Source organism: Hyaena hyaena, unplaced genomic scaffold, assembly GCF_003009895.1.
Source record: "Hyaena hyaena isolate Hyena2069 unplaced genomic scaffold, ASM300989v1 scaffold_248, whole genome shotgun sequence".
NCBI classification, from domain to species: domain Eukaryota; kingdom Metazoa; phylum Chordata; class Mammalia; order Carnivora; family Hyaenidae; genus Hyaena; species Hyaena hyaena.
The window spans coordinates 1002023-1029988 of NW_024080881.1; the positions used below are offsets into that span (position 1 = coordinate 1002023).

The 27966-nt window shown below is 51.7% G+C and overlaps 1 protein-coding gene across 2 annotated transcripts; it reads left to right on the top strand.

The window, feature by feature from the left end:
• The first annotated feature begins 18 nt into the window (after positions 1-18).
• On the top strand, positions 19-27879 carry POLA2 (DNA polymerase alpha 2, accessory subunit). 2 transcript variants are annotated; one of them, XM_039244882.1, is made up of 19 exons: positions 19-247; positions 545-824; positions 4486-4610; positions 5043-5134; positions 5970-6027; positions 10918-11024; positions 13279-13472; positions 14298-14386; positions 15592-15747; positions 16633-16695; positions 17392-17434; positions 20936-21060; positions 21333-21371; positions 22076-22149; positions 25114-25222; positions 25723-25829; positions 26327-26386; positions 26641-26767; positions 27426-27879. In XM_039244882.1, exons 2-19 carry the CDS (start codon positions 746-748, stop codon positions 27576-27578), a joined length of 1800 nt encoding a protein of 599 aa, XP_039100813.1. In that variant the 5' UTR covers positions 19-247; positions 545-745; the 3' UTR covers positions 27579-27879. The 2 variants fall into 2 exon arrangements, with proteins under 2 accessions (XP_039100813.1, XP_039100815.1); XM_039244884.1 differs by lacking the exons at positions 19-247; positions 545-824 and adding an exon at positions 896-1106.
• Positions 27880-27966: the final 87 nt, after the last annotated feature.

The window sequence follows — 27966 nt, forward strand, 5'->3', positions numbered from 1 at the left end:
TTCTCCCGCGCTGGGCACGGGTCTGGGAGGCTTGCGGGCGTACCCACAACAGCGCCCGCGCACCAAGGCACGACACAAGAGTGACCAACTTTCGTAACCGAGCTTCCTTAGCCCAGCAGGCGGTGCCCGAAACACACAGCCACCGCGACTGGCACGGTGACGCGATTTCAATCACGCGAGTCAAGGACACCGCGCGCGAGAACCCAGCTTCCGCGCCCTACGAGGGGCAACTGCGCAGCCGCCACAGGTGAGGCTGACCGCCGGGCCGGGACGCGAGCGCGCGGGAGGGCGCGTTGGCGTTTGTGCGCACGCGCCCCGCGCGACGCCTGGGAAGGTGGAAAAAGGAAGCAGAGAGGAAGGGGCGGGGTTGAAGCCGGGCGTTGCGCATGCGCGCTCCGCGCAAACCATTTGGCGGGTTTTCCTTGATCGCTGTTTTGCTCCAGTCATTGAGATGCTCCGCCGTAGCTTTTAGGAAGCTGGACGTTCTCTCCCGGAAGGCAGAGCGAGTTAACGAGATTTCTGCTTCCTCCCTTCGGGTGTTTAGGGGCTTCTCCCAATTAAAGTAAAGTGCTTCGCCGTGACTGACGCCTGGGACCTTCCGACCCCTTACGTCTCGGTCCCCCAAAGGGCGAAACGATCGGGGGAAGCTCGTCCTGCCCATCGATCTCCACGCCGCGGGTTCTTGGACTCCGGACCGAGCTCGGTGGGCCCGGCCCGTGGCCGACCCCCCGCCCCCCGCGTCACCATGAGCGTGTCGGCCGAGCGCCTGGTGGAGGAGCTGCAGATCTTTGACGTGGATTGCGATGAGGCTCTGGCTGAGAAATGTGAGTCCCTCGCCTCCGCCCCGGACCCCAGCGGAGCTCCACGCTCGCTCTCCGTGTGCCGAGTCACGTAGAACCCGGAGGGGGGACCTTCCAAGCCCCACCTCCCCTAGATCGGACCTCTTGGGCGGTGGGAGATGAAGAGTGAAGGCAGGTGTTGCGATTTGGGATGTGGGGCCTTGGAAATGTTTGCAGCGGAATCTCGGGTCCCAACTCGAAAATAGGAATGCGAAGCACCGCTTTAGATCAGCGCAGTTTCGGAAAGGTGCACTTGGGACATGCCAGGTTCAGACTAGGCCCGGTGGCACGAGCTGGGAAATTATTTGAGCCTCCGGAACTGAGCGAGAGATGGGGGGGGGGGGCTTGCAGTGTGGCTCTGTATTCCTGGCTCCTCCCTTTCCAGCCTTCACTTTAAACTGCTGATCCGCGGTTTCCCAGCAAAGCTGTTGATGGCCTGTGCAAATGTGAATCCCCTGAGCTGGGTTCCGAGAACTGAATTTGAGCTTTGGTTAGAACTGTGGGGAGCTTGTCAGCTGTTTATCGAGGGAGAAACAGACAAGGAGACCAGCCTGAGCTGGTCTCTGAACCCCAGTCTCCTTTCCTTAAGTCCAGTGCTCACCATCATTGGTCAGGCTCTGGGGCAAGAGCTGTTTTTAATATATAAAACCAGAATGCAAACATGTTGACTTATCACGAGATGCCAGAATATTCCACGTTCAGATGCCCAGTGCGCTGTTTTCCAAGATGCCTGTTGCCTGCATCTCATAGAACTACTTTGGTAGTGGCGTTGGAACTCTAGGCTTTGAATTCATGATCACTAGCCTCAGGGGGACTCTCACATTGCCGGTCAGACCGTATTTCCCTGATCTCTTCCCTTCTGCGTGTCCTGGATGACGTTTTTGCCACTTTCTCCTCCTTTTAACATCTTTCTGCCCCACTCAAAAGCTGATGAACTTCTTGTTTCACCAAGAAAATAGAAGTAATTGGAAAACTTCCATAAGCTGCCACCATTCTTTCTTCCCACCTACCTCTCCTTCCGTCCTATTGCCATAAATAAACTCTGCATATTCCTAGCAAAATCCAAACCCTCCATTTGAGTCCTAAATCCCATTCTTTCTCACCCTCTTAAGAACATCACCCCAGTAGGGGCGCCTGGGTGGCTTAGTCGGTTGAGCGTCCGACTTTCGCTTAGGTCATGATCTCGCAGTTCATGGGTTTGAGCCCCGCGTCGGGCTTTGTGCTGACTGCCCGCTCAGAGCCTGGAGCCTGTTTCAGTCTGTGACTCCTTCTCTCTCTGACCCTCCCCTGCTCACGCTCTCTCTCTCTCCTAGAAATAAATTAAAATATTAAAAAAAAAAAAAAAAAGAACATCACCCCAGTAATTCTAAACTCTTAAGTGTTTTCCATTTTTCTCGCTCTGAGAGTGTTTTCCCTAATAGCATAGAAATGTGATTCTTGCTCCACTTTAAAAAAAAAGAAGTTTATTTGTTTTGAGAGAGAGAGAGCAGGGAAGGGGAAGAGAGTGAGGGAGAGAGAGAGAATCTCAAGCAGGCTCTGCACTGTCAGCACGGAGCCGGATTCGAGGCTCAAAACTCATGAGCCACTGGTTTCCAGCCCCACATCGGGCTGTGTGCTGACAACTTGGAGCCTGGAACCTACTTCAAATTCTGTATGTCCCTCTCTCTCTGTACCTTCCCCGCTCACACTCTATCTCTCTCTCTCTCAAAAATAAATAAACACTAAAAAACTAAAAACAAAACTAAACAAAAACTTATGAGCCACGAGATCATGACCTGAGTGGAAAACTAGAGTCCGATGTTCTGACTGAGCTACCCAGGTGCCCCCTTACTCCGCTTTTAAAACATTCTATCGACCCCCCGCCCTGCCCCATTCCAATTCTTTCCTCCCCAATTATACCAAACCTCCTCAAAAGGATTGTCTATATTAGCTTCGATTTTTTTTCCTCCTTAAGCCCATTTGAGGAAGCTTTTTCACCCCCAATACTTTGCTGAAACTGCTCCTCTCAAGGTCACCAGTGACCTTCACCTCGCTAAAGTCGGTGGTGAATTTTCAGTCCTTGTCTCAAATTAGCAGCATTTGATGGTCATGTCACCTTTGAAGCGCGTTTTTCTTCAGCTTCTTAGACACTACACCTCGTTTTCTTACCTTGGCTGTCACCACTTCTCAGGCTCGTCCTGAGCCCCAAATGAGCCCCTTAGTGATTGATCCCAGCTGCTCTTGTGGTTTTTCATCCCATATTTTTCATCTCATTGCTCATGAGTCCCAGGTGTATATCTTAGCCTGGACCTCTTGCAAAACTGCAGGCTGGTCCATCCAACTGCCAGTGGATATTTATTTATTTTTTATTAAAAAAAATTATTTTAATGTTTTATTTATTTCTGAGAGAGAGAGACAGCGCAAGCAGGGGAGGGGCAGAGAGAGAGGGAGACACAGAATCTGAAGCAGGCTCCAGGCTCTGAACTGTCAGCAGAGCCCGATGCGGGGCTTGAACCCACGAACCGTTAGATCATGACCTGAGCCAAAGTCGGACGCTTAACTGACTGGGCCCCCCAGGCGCCCCTCCAGTGGGTTTTTAATTGGCACCTCAAACTGTATGTGTCTAAAAACCAAGCTCCTGTATATCCTCCCCGTCTTCCCAGTAATTCCTCTGCTGCATCGTCCTTGACTCCTTTTTTTCTTCACATCAGCAAATCCCACTGGCCTTACCCTCAGGATGCTTCCCACCTAGAGTCCAACCGCTTCTTCCCCACCTCCACTGCCTCCACCTTGATCCAAGCCACCATCACCTCTCACCTGCATTTTGCCATAATTCTCTCTCTGTCCCTCTCTCTCTTTTGTTTTGAGAAACAGAATGAGTCTTAAGCAGGCTCCATGTTCGGCGCACAGCCCGACATGGGGCTCCATCTCACGACTGTGAGATGGTCACCTGAGCCCAAATCAGGAGTCAGACGCTTTACCAACTGAGCCGCGCAGGCGCCCTGCCATGACTCTCTTAATTGGCCCCCCCGAATCTGCCCTTGTCCCCTTTAGTCTACCCTTAACACAGCATCCTGTGTAATCCTGTTCAGTGGAAGGTGGATCATGATACTGTTCTGTCCAAACTCTGTAGCGATTTTCCAAGTTGCTCAGAGTACTAACCAGGCCAGCAATCTGCATGCCCTTGACCCTTGAGCTCACCTTCTGTCTCCTGCGTCCCTGTATCCCAGCCATAGTAGCTTTGCTGATCTTGCTTCTACATCAGGATCTTTGCTTGAAAGCTCCTTCCCTGAATACTGCACGCCTCACTTCCGGTCTTCACTCTAGTGCCGCCTCCTCAATGAAGCCTGCCCTAATCATTGTGTTGAAAATTACCACCCCCTGCCCACGACCCCCTGATCCCTTCCCAAGCTTTATCTTTCTACATAGCACACTTAACCGTCTAGCATACTACAGATTTTACTTGTTTTCTGTCTCCAGTAGTAAGCTTCGTGGAGACCAGGATTCGTTTTGTTTGCTGCTATATTCTCATGCCTGGAACAGTGCCTGGCCCTAGTGGGTGCTGAATAAATATTGATTGAATAAATAGAGGATTATTTTCACTTTTCAAGGGGAAGGCTGCAAGAAATGAACTGAGTTCTTACCCGTCCAATTTTCCTTCCTACAGTGGTAGAGCTGTGCATTCTGTACGGGCAGAGCGAGGAGAAAATGGCCACTGAGGTTATAGCCTTCTGCACCAGCACAGGTAAAGTTTGCCTGACCTCAGAGATCCTGAACTCTTTTGAGCATGAGGTAAGAACAACATGTAAGGAAACTAATCATGAACTTCTCCACTTCTGCTCCTGAGGGAAGGCGTTGTGATGTATTGAGGAAAGCATGGGCGTTAGAATCAGGTCTGGATTCTGGGCCTCTGTTTCCTCTTCTTTGGGTTCTAATAACCCATATTTTTTTATAGTTATTGGAAGAATTAAACAAGCGTGGGTGTAAATCACCTAACGCAGTATATGTCAGGTGGTAGGTCGTCAACAAATCATTGGTTTTATTATTAGAATTAGTAAGTCACTGGATAACTCTTTGTTTTTAGTCTATCTTGCATCTTAATTCTTTGACAAATTTTAGATCTATGTGATATTTTGAATGCCTGTTACTACTTCATGGCTGTGAAAAACGCCGCCTCTGTTACTTGACCAAGCAATAATATATTCCTTATTGTTTATTCCTCAGTGTCTGAGCAAAAGATTGCCCAAAGCCCCACACAGAGCCTCCAGGGATGGTGGGCACGCCGGAGCTAGAGACATTATTTCCATCCAAGAGCTGTATCCTTTTCTTCCGAAGGTCTTTGCATCAAGCCACGTGCTCTATTTCATAATTTGTGTAATTTTAAAACAAATAACGGGTGTCTGCGTGGCTCCGTCAGTTGAGCATCTGACTCCAGCTTGGGTCACGATCTCATGGTTTGTGGGTTCGAGCCCTGCATCGGATTCTCTCTCTCTCTCTCTCTGCCCATCCCCCACTTGTGTGTGTGCATATGTGCACTCGTGCATGTGCGCACACTCAGAAATAATAAATGAGGGGCGCCTGGGTGGCTTAGTCGGCTAAGCGTCCAACTTTCGCTTAGGTCATGATCTCGCGGTTCGTGGGTTCGAGCCCTGCATCGGGCTCTGTGCTGACTGCCAGCTCAGAGCCTGGAGCCTGTTTCAGAGTCTGTGTCTCCCTCTCTCTCTGACACTCCCCTGCTCACGCTGTCTCTCTCTCTCTCTCCTAGAAATAAATAAAAAATTAAAAAAAAAAAATAAATGAATTAACTTAATAAAATAAGGAAAAACAAATAATAAAAAGTACCTACCGGGGCGCCTGGGTGGCTCAGTTGGTTGAGCATCTGACTCTTGATTTTGGCTCAGGTTATGATCCCAGGGTTGTGGGATCTCATGTTGGGCTCTGTGCTGAGCACAGAGCCTGCTTGGGATTCTCTCCTTCTCCCTCTGCCCCTTTCCCCCACTTGCAGGCATGCGCGCGCTCTCTCTCTCTCTCTTGCTCGCTCTCTCTCACACAAATAATTTTTTTAAGTACCTATTAAGTAGGTTTCTTATTTAATCAACCAGTGCCTTAGATTTCGGGTGGAAGCTTGTTTTCCTTAAACACTGTTTTTAGAATTGAAGTGGAAGAAGAAGAAGAGACCCTCTTGAATTCTTACACCACACCCTCTAAGGTGAGTGTAGTGTTTGGAAATGCTTTCTATACGTAGCATTTGTTTTCTCTCTTATAAAAACATTCAAACGTTGTCGCGACGTTTGAAGTTCTGAGGGAGCAGACGAATCGCGTCTTCCTGCCATGTCTTCCTTTCCCATCTCAGGCATAGATACGCTTACATAATGGCAGTCCTTGTGACCGTGAAGCTATCCTAGCGGATCACGAAGTGTTTATAAATACAGTTTCTCCATAATTACTCTTTGTAAAAGTTACAGGGTGTTGTATCCGGTGCAAGTCCTATAATCGAATAATCCAGTTCTGGCGTTGGATCCCAGCGTGAGAGGTAGGACAAGGTAGTGGAGAGCATGGCCCTCAACGCCTGAGTCAAGACACCTAGGTGACCTTGGGCGAGTTGTTTTATCGGAGCTGCAGTTTCCTTAGCTACACAGTCACGATGCTTCTGTTCATTACTGGGCAGCTGCTGTGTGCTGGGCACTGTTCTGGATGCTGGGTAAACAGTGGTGATGAAACGAACTGGGCTCTGCCCTCAAGAAGCTTACAGTAAATGTGTAGAAACTCAAATGTGGAGCAAGCCTTAATTTTTCAAAGTAAGTTACACTGTGAGAAAGAAGGGGGGCAGTTGCGGGGTGCCTGTGGCCAGCAGGAAAGCTAAAAATGTGCCCCGTGGACTTGCTGGCACAAAATAGGCATGCGCCCCAGACCGTGGACTTGTGCAATTTCCCTTAGCTTAAAATGGAAGAGATCTGAAACCAGCACTTGACTTTCCCCCCGAGATGGGCTTGTGCTAGAGCCCACCTCTTACTAAAAGGTACCTCCGCTCTCGTATTTGTCCAGGCCAGGAACCCCGGAGACCTCCCCCAGTCTTCCTTCTCACTCACGCCCCACATCCACCTCCTCTGCCAGTCTTGTCGGGCCTCCTTCCAGAATCCATGCCCTCTCCCCCTGTCCAGTGGGACCTGTCCCCGCCAGGCCCACAGCACCGTCGTCCCCCGAGTGAGCGGGACAGCTCCCCGACCTGGCTTCCTTCACTCTGTCCACCTCTACGCAATTCACACAACAGTCGGCGCCCCGTGCTCCCTTCGGATGCCAGTGAGGCTAGGTTTTCCTGCTCACGGCTCTCCACCGGCTCTCCCATCTTCCCTGATCACACGCGGAAGGGGTGTGAGGGTCTGTCCTGAGTTGGCCCTGTTCCCTTGCCTTCCCACCCTCCTCCTCACTCCGGTGGTCTTGCTGCCCTTCAGACATACCGCGCATGTCCACCTCCTGTGCCCCCCGACAGAACAAACCTGCCTCCTAGAGAAAGCCCCTCCTCTTTCCCTCCATCTTCTTTTCTTCCTCTCCTTTTCTCTGTGGAACCTATTACCATGAGATATGTTATATATTTACTTCTTTGTTTTAGTCCCTTACAACAGAAGTTCCTTGGGGCCCCTGGGTGGCTCAGTCGGTTAAGCGTCTGACTTCTCAGGTCCTGATCTCACAGTCCGTGAGTTCGAGCCCCAAGTCAGGCTCTGTGCTGAAAGCTGTGTGCCAAGCCTGGAGCCTGCTTCAGATTCTGTGTCTCCCTCTCTCTCTACCTGTCCCCTGCTTGTGCTCTGTCTCTCAAAAACAAATAAAAATGTGAAGGAAAAAAAAAAGAAGGGAACCTCCTTGCAGACACATTGCTTTATTCGCTGCTGTTTGCCCAGAGCCTGGCACAGTGGCAGTTGTTGAAGGACATCTCTTCTGGATAAGCACCGTCACCTGGCTCCCTGTGTAGGACCAACCAGAATTGCGGGACCCAGTAGGGCTGCCACGTGTTGATCTGACTGACCACCTCACAGCTCCAGAATGTATCTGCTCTGTCCGTATGTCCAGAGTTGATCATGTTCTTGGGGACTGACTCATGGTAACCCAGCTCTAGACTGACACATAGATCAGATGCAAATTCACTTGACTTAGTGCAGAAGACATCCTACCGAGGGCACCCGTTCCTGCTACAAAGGCATTTGGGGGCTCAGTTATGACTTATACTTGGTGACCAAGGAATCAGAGTTGAGTAAGTCGGACTGAAATGAGCAAACGATATGAAATGTGTCCGAAGCCCAGGGGAGACACCGTATGGGTCGTGCTAGAGAAATGTTAAATGCTTAGAGCAAAAGCTGGCACACAGAAAGTGCTTGATCGGAGCTGGGCCACACGGTGGTGGCCTCCTGACAAAGTAGTCACAGTGCCAGACTTGGTCTTTCCCACACGAACGGTGCCACAGTGCGGTCGCCAGGCCCTTGTCAGGTCTGAGGGGCAGACGTACCTGTGCTATAGGGGGTGAATGTTCCAGTGGCCTTAGTTTATCATCATTAACTATTTGGGTTTTTTTTTTTTAATGTTTTATTTATTTCTAGAAGAGAGAGAGACAGCGTGAGCAGGGGAGGGTCAGAGAGAGAGGGAGTCACAGACTCTGAAACAGGCTCCAGGCTCTGAGCTGGCAGTCCGCACATAGCCCAACGCGGGGCTCGAACCCACGAACCGCGAGATCATGACCTAAGTGAAAGTCAGACGCTTAACCAACTAAGCCACCCAGGCGCCCCAATCATTAACTATTTGTGCAGTCGACAGCTACTCTTTCGCCTCCATGCTCGCCACAAATCCTGTGGTTACGGTCTGGCTTTCTTCACGCCCTGCCTGACAGGGAGAGAACGTGTTAGTCCGAGGATTTGAAGCTCCCATGCTACCAGTGTCATATTTCTATTAAATTAATAAAGTGACATCCTTGGCTGTCACGTGGGTTTCTGTGAGGCGTGAGAATGTGCTCATCCCGGGACCTGGGAATGTGGTGCCCTTGGTCCCTTGTGTTCCTTGCTGCAAATGACTACTGGTGTGTAGTGTGGGTAGATCTCGTGAGCTCGGTTAGAGTGCATCCCCTAGAAGCTTACCTGGAGTTGGGTTGTTGACACGATCAGGTTTCGCTACGAGGGCTGAGGACGAGCCCCTTGAGACTGCATCATCTCCCAAAGTAACATCCTCTTTTTTTTTTTCTTTTTACAAATAGTTTATTGTCAAGTTAGTTTCCATATAACACCCAGTGCTCATCCCCACAAGTGCCCTCCTCCATGCCCATCACCCCACACACACACCCATCAGTCCTCAGTTTGTTCTCAGCATTCAAGAGTCTCTCATGGTTTGCCTCTCTCCCTCTCCCCCACTATTTCCCACTCTTTTTTTTTTTTTAATGTTTATTTATTTGGGGGCAGAGAGAGACAGAGCATGAGCAGAGGTGAGGCAGAGAGAGTGGGAAACAGAATCCGAAGCAGACTCCAGTCTCCGAGCTGTCCGCACAGAGCCCGATACAGGGCTCGAACCCAGGAACCGCGAGATCGTGACCCGAGCCGAAGTCAGACACTTAACCAACTGAGCCACCCAGGCACCCCTCCCAGAGTAACATCCTCTCCCCACGTCCTAGGAGACAGACAGTTTTTCTCTTGACATACTCCAGGGGCACCTGGGTGGCTCAGTCGGTTGGGCAGCCGAATTCAGCTCAGGTCATGATCTCCTGGTTCATGAGTTTGAGCCCCACGTCAGGCTCTGGGCTGACAGCTCAGAGCCTGGAGCCTGCTTCAGATTCTGTGTCTCCCTCTCTCTCTGACCCTTCCCGGCTCACACTGTCTCTCTCTCTCTCTCTCAGAAATAAGTAAAAAACATTAAAAAACATTTTTTAATAATAAAAAATAAAAATGGTTATTATGGATTGGGCCACAAAGGTCTCCAGTGGCAGACAGGAAGCAGAGGGGCGCAAAAAAAAAAAAAGAAAAAAATGCTTATTATATAAAATAGTGGTAGCATAAGGGTCTTTTTAAAATCTAATTTCTGGAGCGCCTGGGTAGCTTAGTCGGTTAAGCATCTGACTTTTGCTTAGGTCATGATCCCGCGGTTCGTGGGTTCGAGCCCCACATCGGGCTCTGCGCTGACTGCCAGCTCAGAGCCTGGAGCCTGTTTCAGTCTGTGACTCCCTCTCTGACCCTCCCCTGCTCACGCTGTCTCTCTCTCTCTCTCCTAGAAATAATAAATACATAAATACATAAATAAAATCTAATTTCCATTTCGGCTACTTAATGATGGTCTTGAGTCCGTCTTCTTAAGTTCCATCCCGGGGCATCCCCCGCAGACCGCTGTGGTGGCATAACTTCCGTCCACAGCCAGGGGGAGCCCAAGGGCAGGGAGTCCTCTGCAGACCCGCCAGCCTCCCGGCTGTGGTCCCAGCAAGAGTTTTGTCTTTGCTCTGCCACAGTCGGCTATTCTAGACTGTGGGGAGCAACAGATCTCTGAGCTACGAGCTTCATCCTCCATCCTGGGCATATCTTTGGATTCTTGTTGATGAGCAAAATCCAGAAAACAGAGGGGACCCGTCAGTGAGGTGTTTGCTAAATAGTCTCCTGCTATGAGCGCGGCCATGTTATGTGCCCGCAGTCGTGCCCACCTGTGATGTTGAAAATGTGCGGTGGACTTTGTAAAGTGAGTAGTAACGCGGTCCCACCCCTTCTGAGGAAACCGTGTCCGCACAGGTCAAAGCCATGCGCATTGCAGAACTCAGCAGCTGTTCTAAAGCCTAGAGGTGGGAAAAGAGAACAACCCCGTGAACAATTGGACGGGACAGATTGCTTGTTCTGGGAAATGTCGGTACTTTTTCATTATTGCCTTCAAAATGGGGACGGGATTCTGATGGATCTTGGGGATACCTGCTGAAGATGGCCATGTGGCCTTATGCTTGGAGGTGGGGCCTTAAGAACAGAACCAACCCGGTCCTACCTTGTGCCCTGCATGTGGGCACCCGCTTCTCTTCCTAAGGGGCCGCGTACACTCAGTTAGCAACTTGGATCTGCAGTGCCTGAGATTCTGTTTTCTGTTTTGTTCCTAGGGCTCTCAGAAGCGAGTTATCACCACCCCAGAAACCCCCCTAACAAAAAGGACGGCGTCTACTAGGAGCCCCCATCAGCTCCTCTCGCCGTCGAGTTTCTCTCCGAGGTACGGGTCAGAATTAACCCGGCTGCCAGACAGCAGGCGTGCCCTCCCCGTTTTCTGGTCATCGGGTGGCCGGCTCTCCGGAGCAACCCGACTAAATGCGGGTGGGCATGTACCGCCGCGGTGCCTGGCCGAGAGTCTCTTTGCTCCCTGCCCTCACTGCCTTCTTTCTCTTCCTGTGTGGAAAGTTACCGTGTCTTCCAGTAGTTAAGGAAACTCACTTTCCACCCCCTTTTCTAAGGCTCATTTCCTAGATCAGGAACTGAGATCTTCGATGGAAAACAACCTACCTATTCAGAAGTCCTGCAGTCTTAGGAGCCTTGCCAGTAGAGATGAATAGGTTCCCACCTGCCTCTGTTGGTTCATGTGTTGTTGGGTTTCTTCTTCTCCTCTTAAGCTGAAGTATTTATTTTTAAAAATGAAAAGCACGTCCCTGTGTTCCTAATGTTATGTAACCTGTTTATTGTTCCCCTCTCAGGTTACAGCTAGTTGCTTGTCACTGTGAATCTATACGGACCTAATGGGCATTTTTATCCCCGCTGCCACCTCCATACGTAAAGCCACGAAGGTCACGTGTGGGTTTGTTGAAATTTGTAAATGACCTGTCTCTTGCTGGAAAGTCCCGTAGGTGAGGGCCCTGGAGAGTCCTGTAGGTGAGGGCCCTGGAGAGTCGGAGAAAGGTTTTGGCGCGGCCACATGAGGATGAGGCTAAGGAACAGTCAGGCTAAGCATTTAGGGAAATACTGGCCGTCGGGGGTCACTGCCTGCCCTTCCGGTCACGTCTTCCAGATGCGGCAGAGCATGAGGTTTGCCAGCTCCTCTTTAGGAAGGAGGTGATCACAGTCGTTCAGGATGAGCAGGCCTTGACTCTGAAGGGCAGTTAACTCCAGTGTGGTCCACTCCTGCTCTCGGGTTTCGGGCATGAGCTTTCTAGACTTCCAAGGGCATCTGTGAAACTTGGCATAGAGGGGCGCCTGGGCGGCTCAGTCAGTTAAGCATCCGGTTTCAGCTCAGGTCATGATCTCCCGGTCTGTGGGTTCGAGCCCCGCGTCAGGCTCTGTGCTGACAGCTCAGAGCCTGGAACTGCTTCAGATTCTGTGTCTCCCTCTCTCTCTGCCCCTCCCCTACTCGTCCTCTGTCTCTCTCTCAAAAATAAATAAACGTTAAAAAATATTAAAAAAAAAAAAAAGAAACATAATGTAGAGACTTGGTTCTCATGAGCTGAACCAGCACTACCACGGCGGTTATAATCTCTAAATAAGCAGTCGCCTGAAACATCGTGGCATCAAAGGGCCCGCGACAACAGCTGTCCCTCGGAGCTGCTCTGGGAGGAGCCCTGAGAAGTTGGCGATGCGCTGCCCAGGCATTTTTTTAAACGCACACTAATAAAGCTGACGTCAGAGACCGGTTTGGTAATTAATGAAAGTAACTTCTAAATTGTTTAGGTAGAGGCGGCCCCGGAGAGCGAGGTGATTAATTGAGCTCGTTTTCTGTAGCCTGTCTGTCAAATGCGGACTGATAGTGCCAGTTGCAATGTCGCCCACGTAAAACTGCTTCCTGCAGGGTCCCGGTGCGTTAAACGAAGACCGTTTGAAATCGACCCCTTTGTAAGCTGTGTGCACAACCAGGGGATTAGAGGCCAGCTAAGCTGTCCGGCAACATTCGTGCGTTCTTGTTTGCCCGTCAGTGAGCAGAAATAGGAGGACTCGTCAGTTGAGCCTTGCAGAATGGGAATGTTTATTCACCAACTGACCGAATTCATTCCCTCTCCACCCTCGTAGACACTGGGGAACGTTGATTAATTCCTGTTAACTGTGTTTTATTGGGGTGTCTACCTCGAACTCCATCGTGAGGTATTAGGCGTAGGCAGCAACTTTGGGCTTATCCGCAGCTAGGCTCTAATGGTATTCTAATAAGTGCTAAAAACAAAACATCGTCAGAAAGAAAAGAAGGTGGTACTTGAAACTTGTTTTTTAATCAGTTTAGCGTTTGGTTTGGTTTGGTTTGGTTTTGCTTTGTTTCATTTTAAGCCAGGAAAAAATCCTTTAAAATCTGGCTCTGTCTCTAAACTTACCCTCATTCCTGAAATTCCTTAAAGGTCTGGGTATGTCCAACCCCGTTAAGCTGATTAGATTTATAAAATGTGAGGCCAGCTTGATGTTTCTCCAGTCCCTACTTCCCAAAGGTGACCTCGTTTTATTCCTCTCCCTCTTTAGATATGAATATAGTAACATTTATCTGTTTTGCTTCCAATCAGTGCTACTCGCTCTCAGAAATACAACTCGAGAAGTAACCGCGGAGAAGTGGTTACCTCCTTTGGCTCAGCACAGGGAGTGTCTTGGTCTGGAAGAGGAGGGGCCAGCAATTTCAGCCTGAAGGTCTTGGGGTGTCCGGAGGCACTAACCGGGAGCTACAAATCAATGTTTCAGAAGCTTCCAGATATTCGAGAAGGTGATTCTTTTTCCCTTTGAAATTCTGGAGGGGCGTCTGAGTGGCTCAGTTGTTGAATGTCCGACTTTGGCTCAGTTCATGATCTCATGGTTCATAGGTTCGAGTCCCTCTGTGCTGACAGCTCAGAGCCTGAAGCCTACTTCAGATTCAGTCTCCCCCTCTCTCTGCCCCTCCCCCGCTCACACTCTCTCTCCCTGTCTCTCCCTCCCTATCTCTCTTTCTCTCTCTCTCTCTCTCTCTCAAATAAAACATTTTTTAAAATGTATTAAGAAAGAAAGAAAGAAGTTCCAGAGAATATAAAAACACCTGAAAAGATGTAGAGTGAGTACCAAAGCTTTAGCGAGGCTGGGAGAACAAGCCCAAGGTTGCCTTTTAATATGGAAGCCGGTAGGTGTTAGTGGAGGGACATGAGACATGCTCTCAGTAATTCTCCCACATCACTGAGAAAAGTGCTAAAGAGAAAGTGCGTAACCATTTCCCAGTGACAGCCGCTTGAACCGTGTAGAAGAAGCCAAGGTCAAAGACATTTACAGTTTCTTCCTTGTAAAAAATGGAAGACACCCCAGGTTGGGCTTGGCTCCCCCTAAACCTCTCTGATGACCAACACGAAAGGAAGGCCGGGTCTTGGGGAATCCGTGCTGACTCTCAGGTAGGGATTCTGCCACCCGCTAGGTGGCCGAATGGAAGGCCACTTAGAAATGCATCCTGGACACCGTCCTGCTTCTGTGAAATGACTAACTTTAATATCTTGCAGCGTGCGGTATTCTCTCCACTTGGCAAGTGGAATGTCCTAAACACAACACTTTTTCCCCTCTGGGATTTCAGTTCTGATCTGTAAGATCGAAGAACTCGGCAGTGAACTCAAGGAACATTACCAGATTGAGGCTTTTACTCCCGTTCTGGTCCCAGCTCAAGTAAGAATTGTTCTATTAGTTCTCTCCAGTTACTGTTGTACTTTTTAACTGACTGAAGAACAGCTTTCAGGAGCTCTCAGGTTTTATGACCAGAGACAGTCATTTTCTTTACACTTGGATTAGGGGCTTGAACGCAAAGACTGAGGCCTTTTCCTTTTAGTGGTAAGGCAGGTAGCCCCCTGGAGATTTCCCACAAATAGAAGCATCCAATTATCGGGATGTGAGGACAACAGCAAGGATAGGGTTTCCAGAAACGGTGACACCTAGTCCCCCCTAGTCTGGTCGTTGGCCTTATGGACCAGCTATTGCCAATAGTATCTTTAATTGTGATTTCATCTGGCTTATGGGCCAGTGCTTTCTCTCTAAAACATTTTTTAATCTAAGGGGGAATATGTTCTACAACATTCATTATGGTGTCTCTGTCATTATTTGCATTCAGAGAAGATTGGCCGATTGAGGAAGATATGCCATGTCACAGAAGGAAGTTTGGGAGGAATTGGGAGGAAGTAGTGGAGGGGACAGGGGACGCAGGATCTTGTGGGAAAAGATTAGACTTCCTCAGTCGGCTCCCCAGGAGTGGGAACAGGATGGAGGAAGCCCCGGGGAGAGAAATTTCAGCTCAATTCAAAGAAGAACTTCCTGTTAAGAGACGATACATTATATGGTTAAAGATCTGGCTCGGGAGCCAAACTTCAGACCCAGACTTTACCCACTCTCTGACCTTGACTAAATTATGTAACCTGTTGGGCTGATTTTTCTCGGTTGTAAAGTGAGTACAATAACAGTATCCACTCCACCATTGTTGTGAAAATTAAATAGGTTAATACACATAAGCCTGTCGACCAGACCAGTGCCTGATGTTCCGTGAGCTCAGTAGATGTGAGCTATTATTGTTAATAGTTGAAACTCTCCAGAGGTGCGGTGGGCTGCCTGAGGGTGCACGTTTCCCTTTCCTTGATGCTCGAGTTTAGGTCACCACTCAGAGGGGCTCAAACATGGGGGTGAGGGGGGTGCTACAGACAGACCAAATGCCAGTTGAGTGTTCGTTCTTCTGCCCTGAGAGGCAGTGGTGATTCTTGTCAGTGTGATGCCCCCCCAAAAAAAAATATTTGCCGTTTGGGATTTGCTTTGTGATTTAGTCTATTGACCTCAGGTTTTGGGCTCCTGTCCCAAAGACTGTCACTCTTGTGTTATACCTTCGGTAGGAGCCTGTCACTCTGCTGGGCCAGATTGGCTGTGACACCAACGGGAAGCTGAACAGCAAGTCTGTGATTCTCGAGGGAGACCGGGAACATTCCTCAGGGGCTCAAATTCCAGTGGATTTATCTGAGCTCAAAGAATATTCTCTGTTTCCCGGACAGGTAAGACAGGGTGCACGGGGGCTGTTTACCCTGTGGTACGTGGGGTGGGCTGCGGCCCTGGCAACAAGCGTTCCGTCACCGGCTGCCTCTCACTTTCAGCCTGTGGCGCCAGGGGGTATGGCTGGAGACCAGGCCCAGGAGCGTGGGGATTCCAGCCTCCCCCCCGCCGCCCTATGCCCTGACCTCGGCTCTGGGATCCACTGCCAGGGTCCAGCTCCACCCCATAAGGTGTGTCATTCTGACCACATTCCTTTTCCTCTTGAGGCCAGAGTGTCCTCATCTTTAACAGAGGAATAATAGTTCTTAGCTCATAGGATCGTTATGAAAAATTAGGTCATCTGTATAGAGCATAATTATTATTACTAATATAACCCCTTTAATTTGTTTTCTTTCTTTTTTTTAACTTTTTTATTTACTTTGAGAAGAAGGGAGAGAGAGAGAGAGAGCACAAGCAGGGGAGGGGCTGAGAGAGAGAGAGAGAGAGAGAGAGAGAGAGAATCCCAAGTAGACTCTGAACTGTTAGTACAGAGCCCCATGTGGGGCTCAAACTCACAGACCATGAGATCATGACCTGAGCCGAAACCAAGAGTCAGACACTTAACCAACTGAGCCACCCAGGCACCCCAGCCCCTTTAATTTGTTTTCTAAAAAAGTACCCCCACATTTACAACCATAAAATGAGACAGCTGGACTTAGTACCTAATTTTTTTTTTTTAAGTAAACTACCCCCAACATGGGGCTCAAACTCCCAATCCCAAGGTCAAGGGTCTCATGGTCTACCCACTAAGCCAGCCAGGCGCCCCGATACTTAATGATTCTTAACTGCATCAAAATAGTTGATTGCTGACCTATCATTTATGTCCCGTTCTGTTTCTCGTCCTCTAGGTCGTAATTCTGGAAGGAATCAACACCACGGGTAGAAAACTTATCGCCACCAAACTGTACGAGGTACCCCGGCGGTTGCCCCCCCTCCCCTTCTGCTGCAGGCGCACTACATGCAGTTCTGACTGTCCCGGAAACCCATCCTCCTTGAGAGCCTAGCTGTGGCTATTTGCTTCTCAGTTCTCTATAAAATGGGAAACTACCTCTAGGCCAGGGGCCAGCAAACCGTTTCTGTATTTCGGGCTAATTTACAGGCCATATGGTCTCTGTCACAGTGACTCAGTTCTGCCGCCGTGGCACAAAAGTGCCATAGACACCTGTAAGCCAGCGAGGGTGGCGGTGGCGGTGTGCCAGGGAAACACGGGCAGTGGCCGGATTGGGCCCACAGGCCCTGCTTTACCTACCCCCGCGCTGGGAAGTCTCAGACTCCCTGCTGTGCGGTCCTGGCCTAGCGAGCTGGCACTTCAGGTGCCTGTCTTGCTCCCGCTCTTTGCTGGATGTTATACTATGAGATTGGCCGTGACCCCCCCATCATGTGGATCTCTTTGCCGCTCAGCCACGTAGAAGAATGGCGGGTGCTCAGGTCTGTGAGCTTTCAGTTCCACAGAGCAAGACTGAGGCTGCTTTCTTAGACATCTCAGCCCTCCCTCCCCCCCTCAAGTGCTATCCTCCCCTCCCCACCTGTTCAGGGGCCACCCCTTCTTTTAACCAAAGATGGTGCCTGGGGTAAGGCCTCAATTTAGCTCTTCTCCTGTCTTTAAGGGTGTGCCGCTTCCGTTTTATCAGCCCACCGAAGAGGACGAAGGTAAGTCTGGGGCCGAACATTGTTTTGCTAGCCGTGAATATGGTGGACGAGGGTCCAGGTTCCGCAGGCCCTGAGAGAACTGCAGAGGCTGCCTGGGAGCGCCCTGCGGAGGCCAGGGGTGACGGCAGATGGGTGGCCCAGGGGCACTTCGCGGAGGGCCAGGTTCCTAGCCCAGGTTCCTAGCCCAGTGAGCGTTGCCACCTGGGTTCCGGCTGCAAGAGGCATGCACACCATTTGTATCTGGAAGTTACTTAATGAGAGAAAAAATAAGAATCGTTTATATAAAAGAATTTCTTCTAATGCACTGTGGGATCCTGGAAGAGAAAAGGCACATTAGTGGAAAAGCTAGTAACACCCCAAATAAAGTCAGGAGCCAAGAGTAGTAAGCTAGCGTTAATCCCTACGTTTTGACAAATGCACCGCAGTCAGGATGTCGGCATTATGGGCCTCGGAACAGATGTAGACAGGAACTTGGTGCTGTCTTCGCAACTTTCGTATGTTTCTAAAGTTATTCCAAAATAACAAGTTTACTTAAAAATAAGATGAATTTATGGGGCGCCTGGGTGGCTCAGTCGGTTGGGTGGCTGATTTCGGTTCAGGTCATGATCTCGCAGTCCGTGGGTTCGAGCCCCATGTCTGGCTCTGTGCTGACAGCTCAGAGCCTGGAGCCTGCTTTAAATTTTATGTTTCCCTCTCTCTCTCTCTCTCTCTGCCCCTACTCTGCTCATGCTGTGTCTCTGTCTCTCTCTCTCAAAAATAAATAAAACAGTAAAAAAAATTAGACGAATTTAAGAAACAGAACGTAGAGGAAGGGAAGGAAAAATATAAACAGAGAGGAAGGCAGACCAGAAGAGACTATTAAATACAGAGAACAAACTGAGGGTTGATGGAGGGGGTGTTGGGTAGGGTGATGGGCTAAATGGGGGGTGGGCATTAAGGAGGGCACTGGTTGGGATGGGCACGGGGCTGTTATATGTAAGTGAGAAATCACTGAATTCTCCTCATGAAATCTTTACTACACTATATGGTAGCTAACTTGGATTTAAATAAAATTTAAAAATTAAAAAAAAGACAAATTTCTAAGGAAGCGTAGAGTCATTTGATAGCTAATCTAGAGGGGAAGGGGATAAAAAGTGTTAACAGACCGCTTCAAAATAATTCAAAGCATTTTTGAAAGCAAAGCAGAGGACTGTTGAGAACTCACAAAGAGATGGCTGACCCCGGGTATTCCCCCCTCACCCCCGCACATTGATAGTGTGTGACGTCATTCTTGGAGACCACCGAGACCCAGGAATGCAGTTTAGGAGTTTATGACATTGCACATCCTATCAGAAGATAGGGGTTTCTGGCAACATTAGTGATCTCAGATCCACTTCAGGTGGTGAAACAAAGTTGACTCGAGATGCCTGGAGCCCTTGCCGTGTACCAGGGAAGCTTTTGGAAACAGTGGAATCGGTTATTAACAAACATTTTTGACCAGGGTGTTGGGCTGGGCACTCAAGGAGACAGAATGAGACGTGGGTCTCATCCAGCTGCTATTTACTCCAGGGTTTACGTCGCCTGTAGGCTCCTCAGAACCAGATTTAACTTTGTCTCTGCCCTGTCGCTACATGGAACTTCCTCTTCTCCCTGAACTCTCTATCCCATTTCATGGGGTTCCTGCTTTGGGAGACAAGCAATGCCCCCATGTAGTCCCTGGAACGGGTGACAATGTCACTTTATATGGCAAAAGGGACATTGCAGATGTGTGTAGGAATCGGGGGGAGGGGGAGAGGTTAGCCCGGACTGACCAGGTGGGCCCAGTGCAATCACAAGGGTCTTTATAAGGGGGAGGGCAGAATGATCCACATCAGAGAAATCGTAGGCTACTGGCTTTGAAGATACAGGAGGAGTCATGAACCAAAGAATGCCAGGAAGCTTCTAGAAGCTGGAAAAGGCAAGGAAACAGTTCTCACCTGGAGCGTCTAGAAGGCGCACAGGCCTGTCAACACTGGTTTTAGAACTCCTGACCTCCAGACCTGCGAAAATAAACCTGTGCTGTTTTTAAGCCGCTGAGTTTGTGATCATTGTCACAACAGCCACGGTAAGCTCAAACACATTAAGAAGCCACGGATCTTCCGTGGGGTTGGTCAGTGTGAGCTACCGAACCTGGTGTGGACTAACTTAAAAAGGAAATTTGTTGGGGATCCAGCTGGCTCACAGATAGGACAGGTGGCTAGGAACGCGGACTTAGAAGCAGGGAAGGGCCTCACGACTCGAGGTGTCCGGCCAGCAGGAATTCCCCTCTGGCTGGAGTAGGTCAGCTCCCCTCTTTTTCCTGTTCCTGGATAGTTCATCTCAAGATTCCAGAACTAGGGAGAAGAGTGTGGATGGCTTAAACCGGCCAGACATCTGTCTCGAGGCTAGGAGACGACAGCACACCTAATCTGCACCCCCCCACCCCCAACACACACACTGCCTTATGGAGAAGGGGGCGGACTCTCCCAAAGGAAAGCCGATGCTGGGAGGAAACGTGCAGTGCGTGACAGGTGACCAGACGCCACACTGTGCCCCTCATGGGAATCCCATTCCGAGCCTCACACCCAGCCTGTCCCTCTGGACTCCTCCCTGGACCACGTTCTGCAGCCACACTGGCCCACCAAATGCTCCCTCACACCAAGCACATGCAACCACCCGCTCTCTGGGGGACCGCCTCGCCCTTGCTCCCGGAAAATCCTACTTACAAGCATAAGCACAGTGAAATAAACCAGTCACAAAAGGATAAATTTTGTATGATTCCACTTATATGAGATACTTAGAACGGCCAAAGTTATAGACAGGAGAACGGGGTTGGGGAGGGTGAGTTAGTGTTTAAAGGGAACAATTTCAGTTTGACAAGAACAGAGTTCAGGGACTGGATGGCAGTGGCGGTTAAACAGCATTCTGCGTTTATTGCCACTGAAAACAGTTAAGATGGAGGCACCTGGGGGCCTCAGTTGGTTAAGCGTCCAACCTCGGCTCATGTCATGATCTCACGTTTCATGGGTTCCAGCCCCGTGTCGGGCTCTGTGCTGACAGCTAGCTCAGAGCCTGGAGCCTGCTTCGGATTCTGTGTCTCTCTTACCCTCGCCTGCTCATGCTGTCTCTCTCTCTCAGGAAAAAAAAAATGGCTAAGATGGTAAATTTTATGTTGTGTGTATTTTACCACGATAAAAAATAAACGGAGGAAGCGCATAAGCAAATCTCACCTTGATCCCTTCTCTCCTGACTGCTGCTTCCTCCCATCGCTCACATGCGCCGCTAGCAAACTGCAGGTCACACTCTGGTTACTCGCGTGCTTCCCTGTCTCTGGCAGCTGATGGAATATTCTTTGAGGATGGAAAGGGGATCTTCTTGGATTCCCAAAGTTGTACACAGAGACTCAATTAATTGAATCCTGTGGTGTTTTTTTCACCCTAATTGTCCTTTCTGCCACCATTCTGTTTTCTTCTAATCAACACCTTATGATCCTTTCCCTCTTAGATTTTGAGCAAAACATGGTCCTGGTGGCCTGTGGGCCATACACCACCTCCGACAGCATCACGTACGACCCCTTGCTCGATCTAATTGCCGTCATCAACCGTGACCGGCCAGACGTCTGCATCCTGGTAGGAAGCCCTCCTGGGACAGCTTCCCCGGTGGGCGGGAGGGCGGGCCAAGGAAAACTGGGAAGGAGAACTTGGAAAAAGCCCCAGTGTTGTAGGAGGCAGCCTCCCTCCATCCGGGTCACAGCTGGGCACCCCCACCCCATCTGCTACCTGTCCGGGGCTCCACGTGCAGCCTTCCCCCAGCAGAGAACTGCTAGGAGGGTGTGTGAGGTGCTCATGGACATGGTGTGGTTCTGACACCTTTGTTTCTCTCCCTTCGGGCCTATGTGCAGTTTGGACCTTTCTTGGATGCTAAGCATGAACAGGTTGAGGTAAGTGACGGGGCCTGGGATGGGCACATGCTGGAATCTTGCGTTCAGTTGTTACTCCCAGATTTTGGAGTTTATGCTGCATCTGTAACAAACCTCAGTTACTCCCTGTGGCTCAGCAGGAAAACATTGTAGCAGGGCATTGTTGCAAAGGTGCGGAATTGGAAGGCTTCACTTCCCCGGCACACAAGGCCAAGGCCGTTTGGAAGCTGGGGGAGAGAAATACAAATCTGTGAGTCCTGGTGGCCCCCTGTGACACCGGACGCAGAGGCATAGTGCGCTAGCTCAGATGCACGTGTCCGTGGGTCATGGAGCCGCACGTGTGACAGCGCCTCACCATGCCACTGTTCTCAGCTCTGTGACCCACGTCATGCTGTCCCTTGATGCATAAAACGTAAATGGCCCTTCCCGTGGCATCTGGTGGCCGAGAGTTGGTGCCTCCTACCCTTTGTCTCTGGATGTTGTACCTTCCATGGAAAGGATTTCGAGACGCTTTTCCTTTTAGTCTCTCTCTCAGCTTACGTTCTAGAGGATGAATTCCTCCCCTATCTCCTCCCCTGCCCCCTGTAGCCTCCGCTCCTTGAGGGCGGAGATGTGTCTCCTCTCTGTATCCCCTCCAGCTCCTCGCTCAACAGCCAGCCCCTGGGGTCTTCTCACGTGGTAGGCAGCTGAAGAAAGGCCAACGTCTACCCTTTCTTCTCTCGCAGAACTGTCTGCTGACAAGTCCATTTGAAGACGTCTTCAAGCAGTGTCTGCGGACGATTATCGAAGGGACACGAAGGTCAGAATTCAGAACATTGGGCAGAACCTTAAGCTGCCTAGTTTCTCCAGGGCTTCGCAGTAAGAAGCTGAAACTGTTGCAGAGTGACGGTAGCCCCTGCCCCCTTCCTCCTCGGGGACCAGAGATCACATCCAACTCTTGACCCTCAAGCGCACCGACGCCGGGTTAAGAGGCATCTCTGTAAAACGCAAAGATAAACACACTTGACAGGAAAGGGCTGCGTGGACTTTCGCTCTTCCCTCGCTTGCTCTTTTACTTCCTTCCTTTTTCTCGCTCGCATTTGTGTAAACTCATTCCATGGGAATCTTCCCAGCTGATTCTGAGAAGCGTTCGATGAGTTACCCAACAAAGTCCCCGGGGGCCCCAAACATCTTGCTGCTTGAGTGATTGTTTTGGGGTGTGCCCAAGTCCTTCCCCGGAGTCGGAGCTTCCCCGGGTTTCGAGGGGCACTGCCGACGGCCAGGAAGCTGTGGTAGAAACTCCCGAGAGGGAGGGACCTTGGATCCTCGCTATACACCGAGGGGAAGGGACGGTGAGAGGTCCCAGGGGTGATGAGAGAGATGAGCGGTTCTAATTTGAGAGAAAGGGGACTGTTGCAGGAAGAGTCTGGAGCTGCATGTAGGAAGCGATTCAGGAAGCTGACCTCCTCACTTCCTGTCCTTGCCCTTGTAGCGCCAGGGTTTGAAAGGAATTGGCGTAGGTGATGGATCGTCTCCCCCAGGGATTTGCTTGCCTGTAGCCGAGCTCAGGAGGACACATTCCTGAGGCTAAGCTTTTAAAAACGAGTCTGTAACAAAGATGCTTCTCAACACCAGATGTGCCGCCTTCCGCCCACCCGCCCTGAGAACTGATCCCGGAGTCGATTAGTCGTAATACTACCTTCCTGTATGCGCAGTGTGGCCGGGGCGGTAGACCTCAGGGACGTTGGGTGGTGGGGGACACCCACTAATCTAACTTGCCAGTCGGGACTTGAGTCGCACCAGTGACCGCCCAAGTACGCCTGGGTCTCCCCTTCCCCCCTCGCTTCCGCAAATGAGGGTTATACCAGTGGCTGCCCTCTCGCCTCCCACGTTTGCGGTGACCCTGACCTGAGTTCATCAGACCCAGAGAGCGCCCAGTGCTCCTTCTCCCCGATGACCTCCCCCCTACTCCCTGATAGCCGGGAGCAGGGCTGGTGTCCTCGATCGGTCGGGTCCCCTGGGGATGGACAGGGGCCTGCAGAGCAGGGCCCCGGAGGGCTGGGTGCTGTCCCTGTGACATCGGGTTCTGGTTTTGGTTCCTCGCCCCGTGTGGTGGTGACAGCAGTGGAACAAACAAAGAACAAAGGGGGCATTGTCACTGTGGGGTGAGTGCCCAGCGCCGCCAGGCACTTTCATCTGGGGCCAGTGTGCGCCTTGGGGCTGGGAGAGCCGCCCACCCTTCCCCAAACTGTATATAAGCGTCTCCTCGTTGCGGGGATTTATTTGTATTCCTGAGAGCGCAGAACCGCAGAGCACAGAGCCGATTTATCAGGGAAAGCCCGAACTACTGAGGAAGCACCCCCTCCCTGGAGAGCGGGGGCCGTGGGGACCCTCCCCCCGTGCTGCCTGAGGGCTCTGCAATGCTCAGCATAGTTGGAATTTTCTTTCTGATCCCTCCCCCTACAGCCACTTCATAACTATGAGCGGGCGGGGCTGTTTTCTCCTTAACTGTTGCTCTTCCAGCACCTTCGCTGAAACAGCGGGGTCAGCTGCACACACCCTTCGTGTCCACCACAGACTGAGCCCCTGGGGTCTGGAGCACGGCGAGTCCCGTTCAGGTTCCCCCCTCTCCCCTCCCCCCGGCCTTGGGAAAAGACCACACGCTTTTCCACGTCAGAGGGACCATAACATGCAAAGTGCCTGTGGTCTCAGGATCCTCGTTATCTGTTGCAAAAGTCTCAGTTCACACTCTGAGCAGGTATAACAGACAAGTGACGAATGGAACCACAGTCACAAGACCTTTATCCCTCCTGCGTCTGGGGAGGCCAGCGGCTGTGAGCGAGAAAGGGAGATGGCCGTGGGCGCCGTGGGCGGGTCTTGAACATGCCCCCCAAGCAGCACTTTGCGCCTGTGTGGTTTACAGCAGGCCCTGCTGCCGAGCACAGCTGAGGGGACCAAGGAAACCGGACTTTTTTTCCCCCTTGCCTCTTTTGTGTGGCTGAGGAGGATAAACAGTTGGCTCCCAGAGTTCAAGGTTTTTCTTCGATGACATGTTGTACCCTAGAGATTCCCCCGTTCCCACCGAAAAGGGACGCGTCAGAGGAGATCCATGCTTTTGCTATTGCTGTTAAGTACTCCTGTCATTTCAGCAAGAGGATTGCTGAGAAAAAACCTGGGGCCTCGCTTCCCCACGTGAGAGGCACGGGCCGGCTCCGGGGACAGGCCGGTCGTGTTCTTCCCCACCCCCCGGAAAGTGTTCCTGTCTCCATAATTCGGACCCAGTGTTGTGTCAGGAGGCGGTAGTCTGATCCCCGAATGGGAAAGGCCACGCGGCCTCGCCCTGGGAAGGAGCCCCCGTTGGGGAGGCTGATGCCCGCAGCCGTGTCCCTTCGCGTAGTGTGAAGACTCAGAACTTGGGGTTCAGCTCGGGCTCCGGGCCTCGTCTGAGCCTTATCTTTCTAGGTTTTCTATATCCCATCATCTCCCCCCTTTCCCACCGAACGGCCCCACTCTGCCCCGTGGAGCATTGCACGGAGCCAGGGGGAAGCATGCCCCCGGTGACCGGAGCCTCGTGGCGGTAGAAGGGCGGACGTGAGGACGAGTCGGCTTTTGCTCGCAGTGTCCCATGGGAAACAGCACCTCTCCTTCTAGAATTCCGTTCTGACGTTCCTCCCCGGATGCAGGCTCACGTATCCAGCTGTGACACGTTCAGTCTGTCGTCCAGCTGTTCCAACTCAACCGCATTCGTTTTTCTCCCCCTTCTGGTGTGTTTTTGGCAAAGTAGCTCCGGCTCCCACCTCGTCTTTGTCCCGTCGCTGAGGGACGTGCACCATGAGTCCGTGTACCCACAGCCACCCTTCAGCTACTCCGATCTGTCTCGGGAAGACGTGAAGGTACCAGCATCCCTTCCCTGAGCGGCGGGCAGCCCGGATCCAATGTGCCGCAGGGGACCCAGCTCTGCCCCCTGGGGGCGGGGGGGGGCTGCCTTTTTGGGGCATGGATAGGGCTTCTCTCTTTTCTTAAAATTTCTTAATTTTTTAATGTTTACTTATTTTTGACAAAGAGAGAGAAACAGAGAGCAAGTAGAGAGAGAGGGAGACACAGGATCTGAAGCAGGTTTCAGGCTCTGAGCTGTCCGCACAGAGCCCAACGTGGGGCTCAAACTTGTGAACTGTGAGATCATTACCTGAGTCAAAGTCGTACACTAAACCAAACTGAGCCACCCAGGCGCCCCTTAAAGTTCTCTTTTTAACAAGCAACTGTATTTGTGATTTACTCTGTTGGTCAGGTCCCCCTTTCGGTGGTCTCCCCAGCCCCTGGGACACCCCCACTTTCATGGGGAAGAAGTTTTAAGCTTTGATGCACAAATGTTTGTCTCGCCCCCTCAACTTAGCGAGTGCGGTTCGTGTCTGAGCCCTGCAGCCTCTGCTTGAATGGAGTGGTCTTCGGCCTGACGTCCACGGATCTGCTGTTCCACATGGGAGCCGAGGAGATCAGTAGGTGAGAAGCGGTTCTGGGCCCGTGGGCGGGATGCCGGCTCTCCGGCCCCCTGCGCCTGCTGAGTGTAGGTCCGGCGGTGCGGGTCCCCCATGGCTGGAAGGAGCGTGAAATAGTTCGGGTGTTGGGTGAGATGGTTGTGCACTTGCTGGCTGAGGTTTGAGGTGGGGGTTGCCCCAACTGGACACCCACTGTGCTCTGGCGAGCCCCTCACCCGTTCTTGCACACTATGGTCCTGGCCACCAGCCCACCATGACCTTGTCAGAAGGGATGCCTGCCTTTCCCTTCACAGCCCGGTGGCTGGCTCCCCTTCTCAGGTGGGAAGAGACCGGGCTGTTTGTGGGTGGGTCTTTGAACTTCCCCAAGGCACCCTCCCATCACTGTGCCCGGGCCACGCCATTTCCCCCTAGTTTATTAAATCCTCGAGTCCTCCCCAGGGAGAAACAGAAGCTGAAAATCAGGGCTCTGCATTCCGTGTCTTGCTTCTCTTCCTTCCCCAGTTCTTCCGGAACTTCAGACAGACTCAGCCGAATCCTCAAGCACATCCTGACCCAGAGGAGGTGAGTCCGCTCGCTGGGATAACCGACCATGAAGGACGTGCTTCAGGGCCCGGAGCTCTGACCAATTTGATTGGCGGTGCCTTCCTTGGGCCTCTCCCAGGGAACTCCACCCCGTCCTGACAAGCCCGCATTCTGTCCCCCGAACCCAGAGGAGCGGGCAGGACAATCTGAAAGCAGAGACACACGGAGAGAAGCCATGTGGGAAGGGGGGCCCCCGGCCAGCCGCTGCTGACCGTTTCTCTCCATCCCTGTAGCTACTACCCGCTCTACCCTCCCCAGGAAGACATGGCCATTGACTATGAGAATTTCTACACCTACGCACAGCTGCCTGTCACCCCAGACATCTTCATTATCCCGTCAGAGCTGAAATACTTTGTGAAGGTGGGTTCGGACTCTGCTTTTTCCCAGAAACGCCAGAACTGCTCTTTGACTTGCCCTTCTAGACCGCTGGTCCTCGCTCTCCGTGCTCGCCCCGTTTGTTGGGGGGAGGGGGGTGCCTAATCTCTTAGTAAAACGTTTAAGTAAAAGGCATCCCCCTGCTCCCCAGCGCTCCGTGGCATGGTGCTGTCTGCCGGCCCGGGAGCCCCAGGGCTGGTGGGAAGGCCCTCAAACAGTGGTTGTCACATGGGGCCATGTCAGGTGACCTGGAGAGGTTTCACACGTGCACTTGCCTGCCCCCCTCCCCTGAATTCGGATGTGACCTCCAAGGGCATTTCAGCCCTTTGGCTCTTTCTCATGTCTGCCGCCGCCCCCGGGGGTGGGTCCATCGCAGGGGATCCGCCCCACCAGCACCCCTCCTGCCAGCCCAGAGCTGGTTCCTCTCAGGAGCTAAACATTTAGCTCCCACGTTGGAGAACAGCCCCCGGGTCACGTTTGTACCTTCGTCCTGCTTCCGAAGCCCCCAAGGAACTCGGGGTTTTCCACTAAGCAGTTAACAGATCAGACCCGAGATGGGTTCCTTTCCATCTTACAAACCCCTCCCTGGGGTCTGGGTTAGGCGATCCCAGCTTTCTCACGCTGGCGCCTCCCCTCTCCCCAGGACGTCCTCGGCTGTGTCTGCGTGAACCCCGGGCGCCTCACCAAAGGGCAGGTGGGGGGCACCTTCGGCAGACTCCTCCTCAGAGGGCAGCGGGCCACGGACGGGGAGGGGACGCGCAGTCCGTGTGCTGCCGTCCAGGTGGTCAGGATCTGAGGGGGCGCCCGCCGTCCCCGTCGTGCGGCCCTCGCATGAAAGCGCAGCTGTTGCCCAGCGGAGGAAGCAGGCAGCAGGCTGGAAGAGAGGTGGCCCGGCGGGCAAGGCCTGGTGCGGCTGGACCCCGACTCGGAGCGGAGCTTCCCTGGAAGAAAGCCGCTGTTGCCTCAAGGACACACAGAGTCCAGAGCGAACGGGTGGTGGACGCAGATGCTCTGAAAACGCAAGGCGGCCTCGTGACTCTTCTACCTGGACCAGACACAGAAACAGCTTTTGGAGAAATAAAAGTAAATTCTGAGAACTTCTGAGTTTAAACCTTCTTCCGCACGCACTCTCTCCCGGCAGGACCAAGAACATCGCCTCCCTGACCTGTGCCCAGAGAAGGCAG